General features: G+C 37.6%; 1 protein-coding gene across 1 annotated transcript in view; it reads right to left on the minus strand.

The window, feature by feature from the left end:
• Window positions 1-13,728, minus strand: part of LOC115226360 (cdc42-interacting protein 4 homolog) — a 179,605-nt gene that overhangs the window by 127,604 nt on the left and 38,273 nt on the right. The window contains exon 2 of the mRNA XM_036500235.1: window positions 8,106-8,253. Coding sequence (XP_036356128.1) covers window positions 8,106-8,231 — 126 coding nt within the window. The 5' untranslated portion in view covers window positions 8,232-8,253. The remainder of the gene's footprint in view (window positions 1-8,105; window positions 8,254-13,728) is intronic.

Below are 13,728 nucleotides of genomic sequence, written 5' to 3' on the forward strand. Positions count from 1 at the left end.
TTATGTAGCTTTGGTCATTAGAGGTGGCGCTGCCAAATTCCTATTCAAAATATATAGTTTTCAAAGTGACAACTAGTCACTGATCTATAAATTTGAAAATTACTATTTGTAAATCTCAAAATGAGAGATATTCAGCAACAGTACTTTGGAGTAAAGATTATTTACCAACATAACATGGCAGTCCTGGTTTAGGATGAATATTGCTGTAATTTAGCCCCAGAAGACATTGTCTCCAGCTGGTTATACGACACAATCTGTGTCCTTATATTTTTGAACAAGGGAATCTAGAGGCCAAATCGGGCCAGTTTAAACATGAAATATATAGAATATTTCGGCCTGATGTGGCTGGTTTAAATACTAAGGAATTAAGAGTAAGGACCTTAGTATGGATTAAGAAAGCATGAATTCATCAGTATTTCAGTCTAGTCAACTAATTTTCCACTACAATCATTACTGTAATAACAATTAATTGTTGCTTGCCTTTCAGTTGGTCTTATAGAAGTGGACTTGAATTTTATTTCAAAATATTCACAGCGGAGTGACTTTTTGAACACCCTGTATATGTCCAACCAGTTTCTAGCATGACATTCCAAGAATGGATCCATGCTAGGAATATCATTATGAGAGCAAATTTGAAATGAGATAATTCAAGCATGAAGTGGAGTGAATGATGTGATTATTGAATGCCAAAAGCACAAGTTCTATTGGGCTGGACATGACACAAGGTTCACAGACAACAGTTGGACTTGTACAGTTGCCTGGAAGACCTCCACAACAATGGGAAGACAGTTTAGTTAAGTGATTTAGGACAAAATGGAAAAGAATGATGCGATTGAGAAAGCATTGGAAGCAGCGATATATAACATCTAATAGTTTGGCTGATACAGTGATTATTCATCAGCACTGTTCGAACTGAATAGAAAAATGTACTTATCACTACTGTAATAGTAGTAATGAAACTCTGACTTAAAGTGGTTTGCAGCATTCACAAAATATGCTTGCAGAGTAACACACTAACATCCTCAATGAAGTATAACCCTTTTTGATACCAAACCACTTGAAACTAGCCAAGAATTTCAATGGTGAATGATACTAACCTGGCTGAAAATGGCTGCATTAACCTACTCATATTTATATAAGAATTTTAACACAAATCTTATTAGTACATTAGTGAAACATGGTTTCACTATGTAAACAACTGAGTTACACTGTTCGGCATTATTGTACGTGGTATCTAAGCACTGCTAATTTTTGGAGATTTCTTCACATTTTTTCACATTTTTTCTGAAATGTTTTACTATGGATGAAAAACATATACCAGTGAGTTTGGATTCAAAGTATTTTCAAAACAAGACGTAGAAAGATCTAAGAAAATATACATATGGCAATCATAAAAACCACATGTGCAATAATGAATCAGTATTTCTTTTCCTGAAAGTGAAACGATTCTGACAAGTTCCAATAGAACAAGAACAATGAAACTGTACGTGAATGTTGTGTTGTGACCCCTCTTCGGTCATGAATGACCATGGGATTGCACCTAGAAAGTTACCCTCCATGGCACAAGTCTGGGCAAGGTTGTTTATGGAAGATCAGCAGTTACCCATGCATACCAGCCTCCCCTCTCCACACCACTGATGTTATCCAAGAGAAAGGCAAAGGCCGATACAGCTTGACACCAGTGACATTGCAGCTCATTTATTAATGTTGCAAATGGCTGAGCACTCCACAGACACATGTACCCTTAACGTAGTTCTCAGGGAAATTCAGCATGACACAGAGTGTGACAAGGCTGGCCTTTTGAAATACAGGTACAACAGAAACAGGAAGAAAGAGTGAGAGAAAGTTGTGGTGAAAGAGTAGAGCAGGGTTTACCACCACCCCCTGCCAGAGCCTCATGGAGCTTTAGGTGTTTTTGCTCAATAAACCCTCAAAATGCCCATTCTGGGAATTGAAATCGTGATCCTACGACCATGAGTCCGCTGCCCTAACCACTGGGCCATTGTGCCTAAGTGAATATAGTAAGAGTTTAAAAACTGTTATTAAGAAGATATCTCACCTAGCTACAATCTTTCCAAAGAATTGAGACAAATTTTTGTTTCTAAATTGATTACTGCAGAAATGAATCATTACGTAGAACATAAAGAGGGAAAAAAGATATTTTGAGATTCCCACTTGGAGGAAAATGAGAAATCTGAGCATTTTCAGAAATATTATGTGTGAGAGACATTTATATTTATTTACCTGTAGATGCATGACAAAGTTTGAATAATTTGGATTGTGAATCATTATTATATGTGTTGCTGTGTAAGTGTACATATGAAGTTATTTCATCAAGTTGATGGCATGTATTTCATTTCCTAGTTTTCTTCAGAAACATATTCTAGTATTTTAATTCTATTTTACCTTTATGACACATTTCTTTCTGTTTTACCTTTATGATACATCAGTCTTATGTGCATTAAATTTATTTGAGAAATAATTCAGTAATTTGCACAATTCTCATTTACTAAAATTCTGTTGTATACTCACTGAAAGTAAGAAAACTCATTTTCTATACTGATGTATAAACAAAATTTTCATAATTTAATATTTCGTTGAACTTATCTGTATTTACTTGTAATTAGGTTTGCTTTGAGACAAAAATTATGAAATGGATTTGGATAAGAACCTTTTTGTTAAATTGTTCCAAAAATCACATTAATATGTGAATAAATAAAAAAAGATTAGAATTGTTTTATTAAATCAGTGTAATTCATGATTATTTTAGAACTTAACTGAAACATAAGGGAGTGTATTTTGGTTAGCAATATACGAGGGGTCGCTGAAAGTTCCTGGCTTTGGGTAAAAGAAAATACAGGAGGATCAGTTAACTATGATTTTATGCACCATATTCCCCTCTCAGTTTCACACACTTATTACAGAAATCCTTCAGTTTTTCGAAGCACTATAAAAGAATTCAGAAGGTTGGGCCTCCAACCAGGCCTTTCACGATACCATTAAAGCCAGGAACTTTGCAGCACCCCTTCGTAGTAATGAAAGGAGTAAAACATTTCATTATGATTTAGTAGGAAAGAGGGGCAGCGCCCATGTAGATACCAACTGGTGAAGGAAACCAGAAAAAAAAAAAATGACACATCATGTGATAGTGAAGCCTTACAAATAAGAGGTTCTAAAAAGCATTGTAAAACTAATCTGATATAGTAGTCACATGAATGAAGATCATAATGCATGTTGGGATATACCATATTTATTCATGTATAATAAGCATTTTTTCCCACAGGCTTTTAAGCCTATTAAGAGTGTGCTTGTATATGACAATTAATTATTACCTATTTTCTCTCAGTCAAGTGCATTGCTATATAAGGAATGGCATGACAGGAAGTAAGTTAGTTATGTTGTTGTCTAAGCTAAGAAATATGTAACTAAGAGTTACAATATACAGAGTGTTCAGGCTAAATTTGACAATTTTTTTATGTCTTCTCTTTTCAGCAACAGATTGATGCATTGGTGAACAGTCAATGCTGTTGCAGAGCATAAAGATTAAAGTAGTAGTTAAGAAAAAGTTAGCTAACATGGAGGACTGGAAGCCATCTGAATATTGGAAAAGAGTTATCTCACAGGGTATCAAAATGCCAACATCATGACAACTGCTGAATGCTCTGTGAACACCATAAAAGCTGTAAGAGGTGACATGGACAGCTGTAGTGAAGACTACAAAGTTGTGGCCAACAGGAAGGGAGACAGCATTATGGAATTCATCCAACTACAGGACAAGGTGATGGAAGATCTGAGCAAGGAATCCAGGCTTTGGTAAGAGAGGGGGGGGGTACTCAAGTCACCATTGTGAAGCTGGGCCTAAATAAAGGCCTTCGCTACTATGCATACAAGAAGTATAAGTAGCAAATTCTGACAGCCAAGGCCAAAAAGAACTACTTCACAAAAGCAAAGAAGCTCCAGATCAAGCTGAGGCACTCTAAACCAGGGATGATCAATTTACTCACAAATGAAAAGAACTTCTGTCAGGACCAGTTGCACAACACCCAGAATAGTTGGTTTGCATATAATCCATATGATGAAAACCATGCTACATGGTAGTGAAACATGCTCTCCAAGAAAAAGTACAGTAGAAATTACATTTAAATATTTTCAACAATTCATAGTTAGCAAATGGAATGTGTTCAGGAGATACACCTATATAGTATTTAAGCAAACTTTCTAATTATATATATCTCTATTTGTATTTCAAGTATATTTTGTGTATTTCTGTAAAATACTATCCTCAAAAGTTTTCCCAGTCTCTGAAAGTTGGATCATTCTTAGATATTTGAAAATATACCATCAGTTTTGCCCAAATAACTTTGATTTACATGTTGGTGTATCAAGTTGTACGCTGAAATTACAGACCTCAGCAGCAACTTAAATTTAGGTACCTTAGTCAATTTTCATTATATTTAGGGTGCTGATTTCAAAAATGGCATCAGTTTTAACCTATTAACCCTACTCAATTGATGGTTGGGTATTTTGATACAAAAATAACATGCATTAACAGATCACACGCAATTAAACAAAGCCATATTACTAAATCAGTACAAAAAAAAAATATTGTGCACAGCATTAGAATTCTAATTTAAGTATAAAACCTATAAAATGAAGTGTTATTAAACACACAAGTAACCTCCTTTATAGCACCATTTAGAGAGAGAGAAAGAAATTTACAGCTGAATACGCCAAATGTAATTTGCTATAAAATGTATATCCCATCTTCCCTTGTTTTTATATCCTTATTTCACTTAAATCATTAAGCTTTTTTAGAGAGCTACCTAAAAATTTCATGTTAATTAATTGATTATGGTGCTTGTATTACAGCCAAGCTTATTAAAATAGGAGAGCATTCAGAGTAGGAAGTTTCTGAAAAAACAAAGACCATACACAGGGCTTACTGTTGTCCACTGACTCTATGAACTGTAGAATTTTGAGAAGCTCTTTTATCTGGGAACTGTAAGAAAAACCCTGCCTTGTGATTTTGTTTTGTACTTGGTCCAAAAAATTTATTGCACAAGTAGCCAAAGCAGGAACTATCTTTGTCAAATGTCTTTAATGTTTCTTTGCTAAAATTTAGAAACAGATTTAGTAAAAAGTGGTTATTCTAATAACATGCAATGCATTGATAACATTAACATCACTATTAATATTGAATCGATATAGGTCATTAATTAATTAGAACTAATAGGACAAAACAGATGCCATTTTGGGAATCAACATTGTAATGAGATCCTAAATTTCAGTGCATGAATGGATACACCAGCATATAAAGGAGCAGATTCAGTGCCCCAAATATAAATATTAAATCTAACTTCTAAAGCACCAAAATTTGTGCTGGTTAGTAATCAATTCACAATGTATGCTAATCAATACATTATTCTCTTCAAATGTTAACTTTAAATAATGATAAACATTGAATGAAAATTTCACAAGACAAAATCCCCAAGTTCTATTCATATTTTCACACTACTTTATATAAAAACAAAATAAAAAGAAAAGGTTATTGTTTTTCTAATCATTGAATAAACTGAGACAATGTAAACATTGTGGACATTTTTTGGTTTGCAGAGTACAAGGCAACAGTACCAGTCCTGGTGCTGTGACAAAATGCACCTGCTTGACTCAGTAAAATGATTGGCAAACAAGTGAGGATCAGGCAGGATTGAAAAAACCCATATTGTTGTCTTGCTGAGGATATAATCTCTCTTGTGATAGTGCCATGATAAAATGCAATCAGCAAAAAGCAAACACTGTAAAGTGGTTGGGGAGATATAGGAAAGGGATCCAGCAGTAGAAATCATTGCCAAATTCAACATACAAATGAGATATGGTCACCCCACTCCACCCCAAATCATCTACGAAGGCAATAACTCAAAAGAGCTAACTAAAACTGTTGTAACTCTACCATCCTATGCCAGCAGACATAAAACAATGATAAGGATATACAAAATATTTTCATGAAAATGGTACTATAAACCTTCACACTTGTTGCAATGTATTGCCCATGAGTTTTCTCCCTTGTAGCTGCAGGCACCTTGTATTGCCTTGAGAGGGGAGCAAATAAACACTTTGCAAAGTTTACTTCTGCTACTTTGAACTGGAAACAGCCTCCTTTCAATTCAGAATAATGCTAAACTTCCATTTTCCAACACCATTTTCAATGTTTATTCCCCTGCTACGAAGTATATCATAGAGTTTTAGATTTTTCGGAACAAAAAAGGCCACTTCTTTGATTTGGACTCAGACAATGATTTTAAAGGATGTTTAAAGTGATAGTGAGTATGATGTACCAAATGGATATTATCATCCACGGCTGATTGATTTTCAGGAAATTACTAGCCCCAAGGAGGTACCTGATGGCATTTCTGAAGAAATCATAACTTTATTTTTCAATGAGACTAATATATATCCTAGTCAGGTGAAGAATATATATAAACAAGTAGGTGAAGGTACCTACTTGTTTATCAACATGTGGAAAAAACCACTTTTGAAGAAATGAGGGCATTTGTTGCAATTTTGCTTCTGATAGGGCTAACAAAATTTTGAACATTTGATTTATACTGGTCTAATGGTGACTTTATTGAGATGCCAGGCTTCAAACACATCATGGCAAGAGACAGGTTCCTGAGAATCCTGTCCTTCCATCTTTTGGACAACTCCAAAGCAAAATCAAGGAATTACCCTGTGCATGATAGGGCACAAAATCTGACTGCTTTCAGAAAAGCTTCTACTACCTTGACAGAAATACTTTTATCCTGGAAAGACACATCCAGTGGATGGAAGTATGATTCCTTTCAAAGGAAGAACAGGGCTACAAATATAAATGCCAGTAAAACCAACCAAGTGGGGCCTGAAAGTCTTAGAGGCTAGCTGATGCAAAAATTGGATACATCTATCATTGGCAGCATTACTTGGGCCATTTCTTGTCCCAGTCACCAAGTGTTGGTGTTGCACAAAGAATGTGCAAAATATGGGACATATTTTCATGGGCAAGTTTTTAGCATTGCCTGCAAAATCTCAAGACCTAGCTCAACACAGAACAGGAGCATGCAGCACACATGTAAGCCACCAGGGTGACACCAAGCAGGTGAGCCCTCTATCACAAAAAGAAATGGACACATTTTATACATTTCCTTTTATAACAAAAGGCCTGTGTATCTTCTGAAAACTGCCCACTCTGCTGAGAGCTTTAAAAAAGTAAGTTTGATCAAAGCATCATGAAGATCATACCAGGTTTGTGCATAAACATTGTGCTGTGCAGTCCTCCTCTCAGCAAATGGTGGTGGATAGACAAAGTGGACAAGAAGATGATATATTACATGGTGCAGCACAGATGTACCAAGTGGTTGAAGAAAGTTCTCTTTTATCTTTTTGAACATGTTTCTGTAATGTTCTCATCATTTGGAAAGCCAAGTCAGCTCACTGGGTCAATGCTGAAAAGTACAGGCTGAAAATTGTGCATTCTCTACAGGAAGGCTACCAATCAGGTGCACTTCACAAGAGAAGTAGGAAACCAGAAGTCCCTTCCCCAGAAACACTGGTGTTAACAGATCACCACCTTATTAATTATCACAAATGCATGAAATCTAGCAGGCCTTCTTGCCCAGATTCAGCTGTTTGTTCAAACAAAGACAAAGAAGAACCACCAAAGCCACTTCGTGTGCAGAAAGTATGATGTAGCACTCTACCCATAGCCCTGTTTCCAGAAATACCGCAGCATGATGGAGTATACCATAGATCAAGGTATGATAAAAGTATGCCAACACATTTGTATTTTTTGTTTCTCGATGTCAAAACATGCATGCAGAACATATTGCATTATATCAAAATATTACTTATCCAGTCCTTTATTACTATACAAAAAAAATCAAGTCTACACACAATACAGCAAAAGTTATGATAATTCTAAAACAGTAGGTGCTCATGGTTTTTGCTTCCTCAAAAAAAAAAATCCAGTGGCAGGGGCAAATCTGTGTTAAAGGTTAAAATAAATCACTACAATTAATCTATGAGAAGACTCCATAATTAAAACAATAAGAAAAGCATTATCTAATATTAACCTTTTTCCGTTCTTGTTTCAATTCTACAACAAGTTGTTGTATTTCTTTGATTATCTGTATTTGTGTGTTTTCTGCAATTATCTCATGCTGGCCTGCTAGGTCAAAGAGCTCACGCAATATATCCATAAATGCTTTTGTAGAAGTGAACCTACAAAAAGGAAAAAAATTCATTTAGAAAATAATAACCTGAAATTACATATATATATATGTATATATATAATCAATAATAATAAAGGGTAAAATTAATTAATTAATAATTAATAATTCCACCAAATAGTATTCAGCATGTTAAAAGGATCATTTACGGTAAACTTAAACAACATTTTTTATAATTATGAATATAATTATAATGAGGGTTTGGCAAAAAAAATTTGCTTAACCACATACCGAACTTTAGAAATAGCAGCCAAAGAACCTAGTTATTTCTTCTACTGTAAGAAACAACTCCCAGACAACATATACTTAAAAACAATTCATGTAGGCAGAGAGGAAAAACAGCGAAATTCACTCGGCATCTGATTAACTGTGGATGTGTTTTTCATATCTATCTAATTCCGAAACGCGTCCACAGTTAATCAAATGCCGAGTGAATTTCGCTGTTTTTCCTCTCTGCCTACGTGAATTGTTTTTGAGTATATATTGTCTGGGAGTTGTTTCTTACAGTAGAAGAAATAGTTAGGTTCTTTGGCTGCTATTTCTAAAGTTTGGTATGTGGTTAAGCAAATTTTTTTTGCCAAACCTTAATTATAATTATATTCATAATTATAAAAAATATTATATATATATATCTATATATATATATATAGATAGATAGATAGATAGATAGATAGATAGATATGTTTCTTTATTAGCCACACAGGGCTGCACACAGATGGGACAGATTACAAAGTAGAGCTTTTCTTTTGGGGGGGGAAAAAAAAAAGTGGGGTAGGTTTTCGATCAAAAGGGATCGTAAAAGGGGAAGAAAAAAAAAACGATCGATAGGGATCGTGTATCACAGAAATGTCATGATGTAAAGCGTAAAGGGGGAAACAGATAGGGTTTATCCGTGGAAAGAAAAGCATACGAAAAAGACTATGGTAACCTCAGTCAATGTTACCTACTTGTTTGCAAGTAGGTAACCCTCTGTTTTAAATTTTTCTGGGTTCATAGAATTATGCTCAAGGTGGCTTCGTCATTCATATGTGCCATCCTTGCTACATTCACCCATCCATTTTTGAAACATTCGCTACACAAAACTTGCCTCTCTACTCTCACTTTCCTTTTCAAGTGATACTTGAAGAAGTTGATGAGAGATTGACCAGAGAGGGAAGTGTTTGTCTCCAATCCTTTCAGACACGTCCACCAGATACATTCTTTCGCCATAGCCACAAGAATGATGAAAATAGCTCTTCCTTCCTGTTTGAAGGAAGGAGGCATGACAATATTGACGATAGACTCGGCTGATAAACCGACTCGTCCCACACGTGAAAGCAGTCGTTCGACATAAGCCCACAGGTCGGAAATTGTTGGTCAATGCACGAGTGTGTGCAGAATGGTTTCATTGCTCTGACCGCATCTCGGGCAGGTTGGCCCTGTGTTTCTCGAGCTGTGTCTGTAGAGCTTATCCCAAATGGGTAGCACTTCTCAGTAGCACTGCCAGGCCAAGGATCTCTGGAAGTTTTCCATGGGTCCTGGCCCGAAAGTCATCCTGAACAGGCGGGTCAGGTATTCCTCGTCGACGTCCAGGTTCGCCCCGAGCTCGTCATTGTACCTCCCCTCCACTAATCCCCTATAGAATGCTTTGGTTGTGTTGAAGTCACTCAAGGTGGACCCGGGACAGCATAGTTGCTTGAGAGCAACGCTATACTCGCGGTGCCATTCACCCTTCCTCGGCCTCTTTTTGATCCACGACTGCAGTTCAGTCATGGAGACGAGTTGCGGGAAAGAAAGATAGATAGATAGATACACACACACTTATGTTACATATATATACATACACAAGAGTTGTGCTAAAAGCAATGCAAATATAACTTTTATATTAACTGATATAGTTGTTGAATTTCAACATGGTAAAGTAACACTTCCTCTGTAGTAACTCACAATTCTCCTACCTGTTGTTCACTGCATACAAATAATGGGTTCCAAGCAGTAGCAACCTGCTGTCACTTGAGTTCTTGATGAAGGAGGGATGTAGGCTGTCAGGCATTCACTGAAGACTACAAGTTGTTAACAGAGAAGATTCCAATTACAAGAACAATGTATGCATATGGATAAAGTTGGCAGCTCTATCTACCTTTGTGTGTGTGTGTGTGTGTGTGTGTGTGTGTGTGTGTGTGTGTGTGGTGTGTGTGTGTGTGTATGCATACGTGTGTGCACACACACACTGTACTTATACACTTTTACTTGTTTCAGCCTTTGGACTGCAGTCATACTGGGGCACTGCTTTGAAAGGTTTTAGTCAAACAGGTTGACTGGCAGGGTCACCAAGTAACTTGCAAGACAATGATCCCTTGAGAGGGGATGTGGCACTGGACATAATCTTGCACCAGATGATGAAAGGTTTAGAGTGTGACAGAAACAGGTGTCTTGCTGGAGAGGAGAGAGAGAGAAGGAATGGTCAAGATTGAGGCCAGTAATAGCTGTAATATCCAGTAGAGGGGATACATGTGTGTGTATCTATCTATCTATCTATCTTTCTTTCCCGCAACTCGTCTCCATGACTGAACTGCAGTCGTGGATCAAAAAGAGGCCGAGGAAGGGCGAATGGCACCGCGGGTATCGCATTGCTCTCAAGCAACTATGCCGTCCCGGGTCCACCTTGATATGGTACTTAATCTATTGGGCTCTTGTGCCAAACCATTAAATTATGGGAAAGTAAACAAACCAACTTTGATTGTGAGGCAGTAATGAGGGACAAGCATAAACACAAAGACTCACATACTCATAAATATATGTATACAAACATATAAATCATTCGCACTCTCACACACACACAGCAACCATGCCAAATCAGACTGGAGTCTGGTGCAGCCCCTCAGATCCCAGCATGGACAACAGATGCTAAATGATGATGATGATGATGATGGTTGTCGTCGCCTGCTTTCCAGGGCTGGCATGGGTTGAATGGTTTGAGAGGAGCTAGCTAGGCAGAAGACTGTACCATGCTTCACTGCTTTGGTTTTTATGGCTGCATGTTCTTCCAAACACAAACCACTCCACAGAGTGGACTGAGTGGTTTTTATGTGGCACCAGCACTGGCAGGGTCACCAAGTAACTTGCAAGATAATGATCCCTTGAGAGGGGATGTGCCACTGGACATAATCTTGCACCAGATGATGAAAGGTTTAGTGTGACAGAAACAGGTGTCTTGCTGGAGAGGAGAGAGAGAGAGAGAGAAGGAATGATCAAGATTGAGGCCAGTAATAGCTGTAATATCCTGTAGAGGGGATACATGGTTAGCCAGTCCCAGGGATAGGGGAAGAGAGAAAGAGAGTGGAAGAGAGCAAGGGAAAGAGGGAAAATGGTAGAGAGTAAGTGTGGAAGAGAGCAGGAGAGAGATGGTGGTGAAGTACCAGAGCATGTTCACAAAGAATATGGATCAGAATATGAATGGGATGGTAGAGAAGAGCCAGGGAAAGATAAGTGGTGGCAAAGTGGAAGGGCAGGCCCTCAAGATATGGGGTCAGAATATAAATGGTAAGGTATTGCAAAGATGCATGAGTAGGGAGTAGAGACTTCACATGAATGCAAAGATCGAGGGGGTGGGATATGCAGTGACTATTAAAACCTGGGTATATAGAGTGGGGGGGGCAACAGGATAGCAATGATACAGTGAGCAGGCCAGTGAGGAAAGGATTGGGGAGCAAGAGATAAGCATAGTGCATGAAAGGAGGAAATATGAGGAAGAGAAGAGATGTAGTTTGATTTGTTGGAGAAGAGTGTGCGAAAAGTTTTCTTGTTATGTGCTTTTAAAACTGTTTCACTGGGTCTTCTCAAGAACCTCATATTGCCAGACATCTCGGTCCGTTGTCATCTCCTTTGTGAGGACTAACATCAGAATGTTGGGCCTCACAAAGGAGATCAGTCCTTACCACTTCATCCCATGTCTTCCTGGGTCTCCCTCTTCCACAAGTGCCATTCCCTGTCAGTGTCCTGTTATTATGATTGCTTTTTTGTATATATATTCATATTATTTTTTGTTTTTTTTGTATTTATATTCGTGTAACATCATCTGTTTTTCTGTCCTTCTTTCGTATACATTCGATCTTTTTTTCCAAGGAATCTAATGCTCTAAGCTTAGTTTTTCCTTGTGGCTGGCCAGATTGGAGCAATCTCAAGATTAATCAGCCAAATTTGCGAGGATCATCCGGTTCTTGACTGAAGATTAGAGGCTTCGAATGACCCGTTCATGTTTTTTGTATTGTCTATTTGGATGTTTTGCGTTCTTGTCCCATTTTGTATTTATATATATATATATATATATATATAGCGGTGTACGTACATTTGTTCTCTTATATGTAAGTACACATTTCACTAAACTTTGTATGACTTCAACACACTCTCTCCCCACTCTCACACATTTCTTTGCCCTTCTTACTTTGAACTTCACTGTCCCTGTCTTTCTTTTTTCTCGCCAATCCTTGATTATTTGGTCTACACGCTCTCTTTCTTCTCCCCCTCCTTAATTCCTCTTTTTCTCTCTTCTCTTCTCACGTTTCCGCTGGCCAACTACTAGCCCTTGTCCATTTCATTTGCCGTGAGGCTTAATTCTCAAATACACCAGCTGAATTCAATGAGTCGAAAGACACTTGTTGTTATGTCCTGTTATTATTATTCATCATCATCGTTTAACGTCCGTTTCCCATGCTAGCATGGTTGGACGGTTCAACTGGGGTCTGGGAAGCCAGAAGGCTGCGCCAGGCCAAGTCTGATCTGGCAGTGTTTCTACGGCTGGATGCCCTTCCTAACGCCAACCACTCTGTGAGTGTAGTGGGTGCTTTTTACGTTTTTTTTTTGTATTTATATTCGTATTATTATTTTTTGTAACTATATTTGTGTAACATTGTCCGTTTTTCTGTCCTTCTTTCGTATATATTCAATCCTTTTTCCAAGGAATCTAATGCTCTTAGCTTAGTTTTTCCTTGCGGCTGGCCAGATTGGAGCAATCTCAAGATTAACCAGCCGAAATTGTGAGGATGATCCGGTTCTTGACTGATGATTAGAGGCTTCGAATGACCCGTCCATGTTTTTTGTATCGTCTATTTGGATGTTTTGTGTTCTTGTCCCATTTTGTATTTATATATATATATATATATATAAGAAATACTAAATTTCTAAATCTCTCGTAGAGACATGTACGGTGGTGGGGCGATAGAATGGCTGTATACTGTCAATCTAACACGAACGTGACAGTAGGGGGGTACACCACCGCTGTATAGCCCTAGGAAGCATCAACGCCTCCTGATGGCTTTGACACATTTTTCCATGTGTCCTTATATACATTTACGAAGGGAAGACAAACACCCCCGGCCGCCGGAGCTGCATCTAGGGACACGTGTTTCAGGATCATTGTCCTTCATCAGCCTAGAGTAGCAGACACCGGTCAGCTGGCGATATTTGTCTCGACTTCGTATTGTATATA

This window comes from Octopus sinensis, linkage group LG2 (genome assembly GCF_006345805.1).
Source record: "Octopus sinensis linkage group LG2, ASM634580v1, whole genome shotgun sequence".
In the NCBI taxonomy this organism is placed as follows: Eukaryota; Metazoa; Mollusca; class Cephalopoda; order Octopoda; family Octopodidae; genus Octopus; species Octopus sinensis.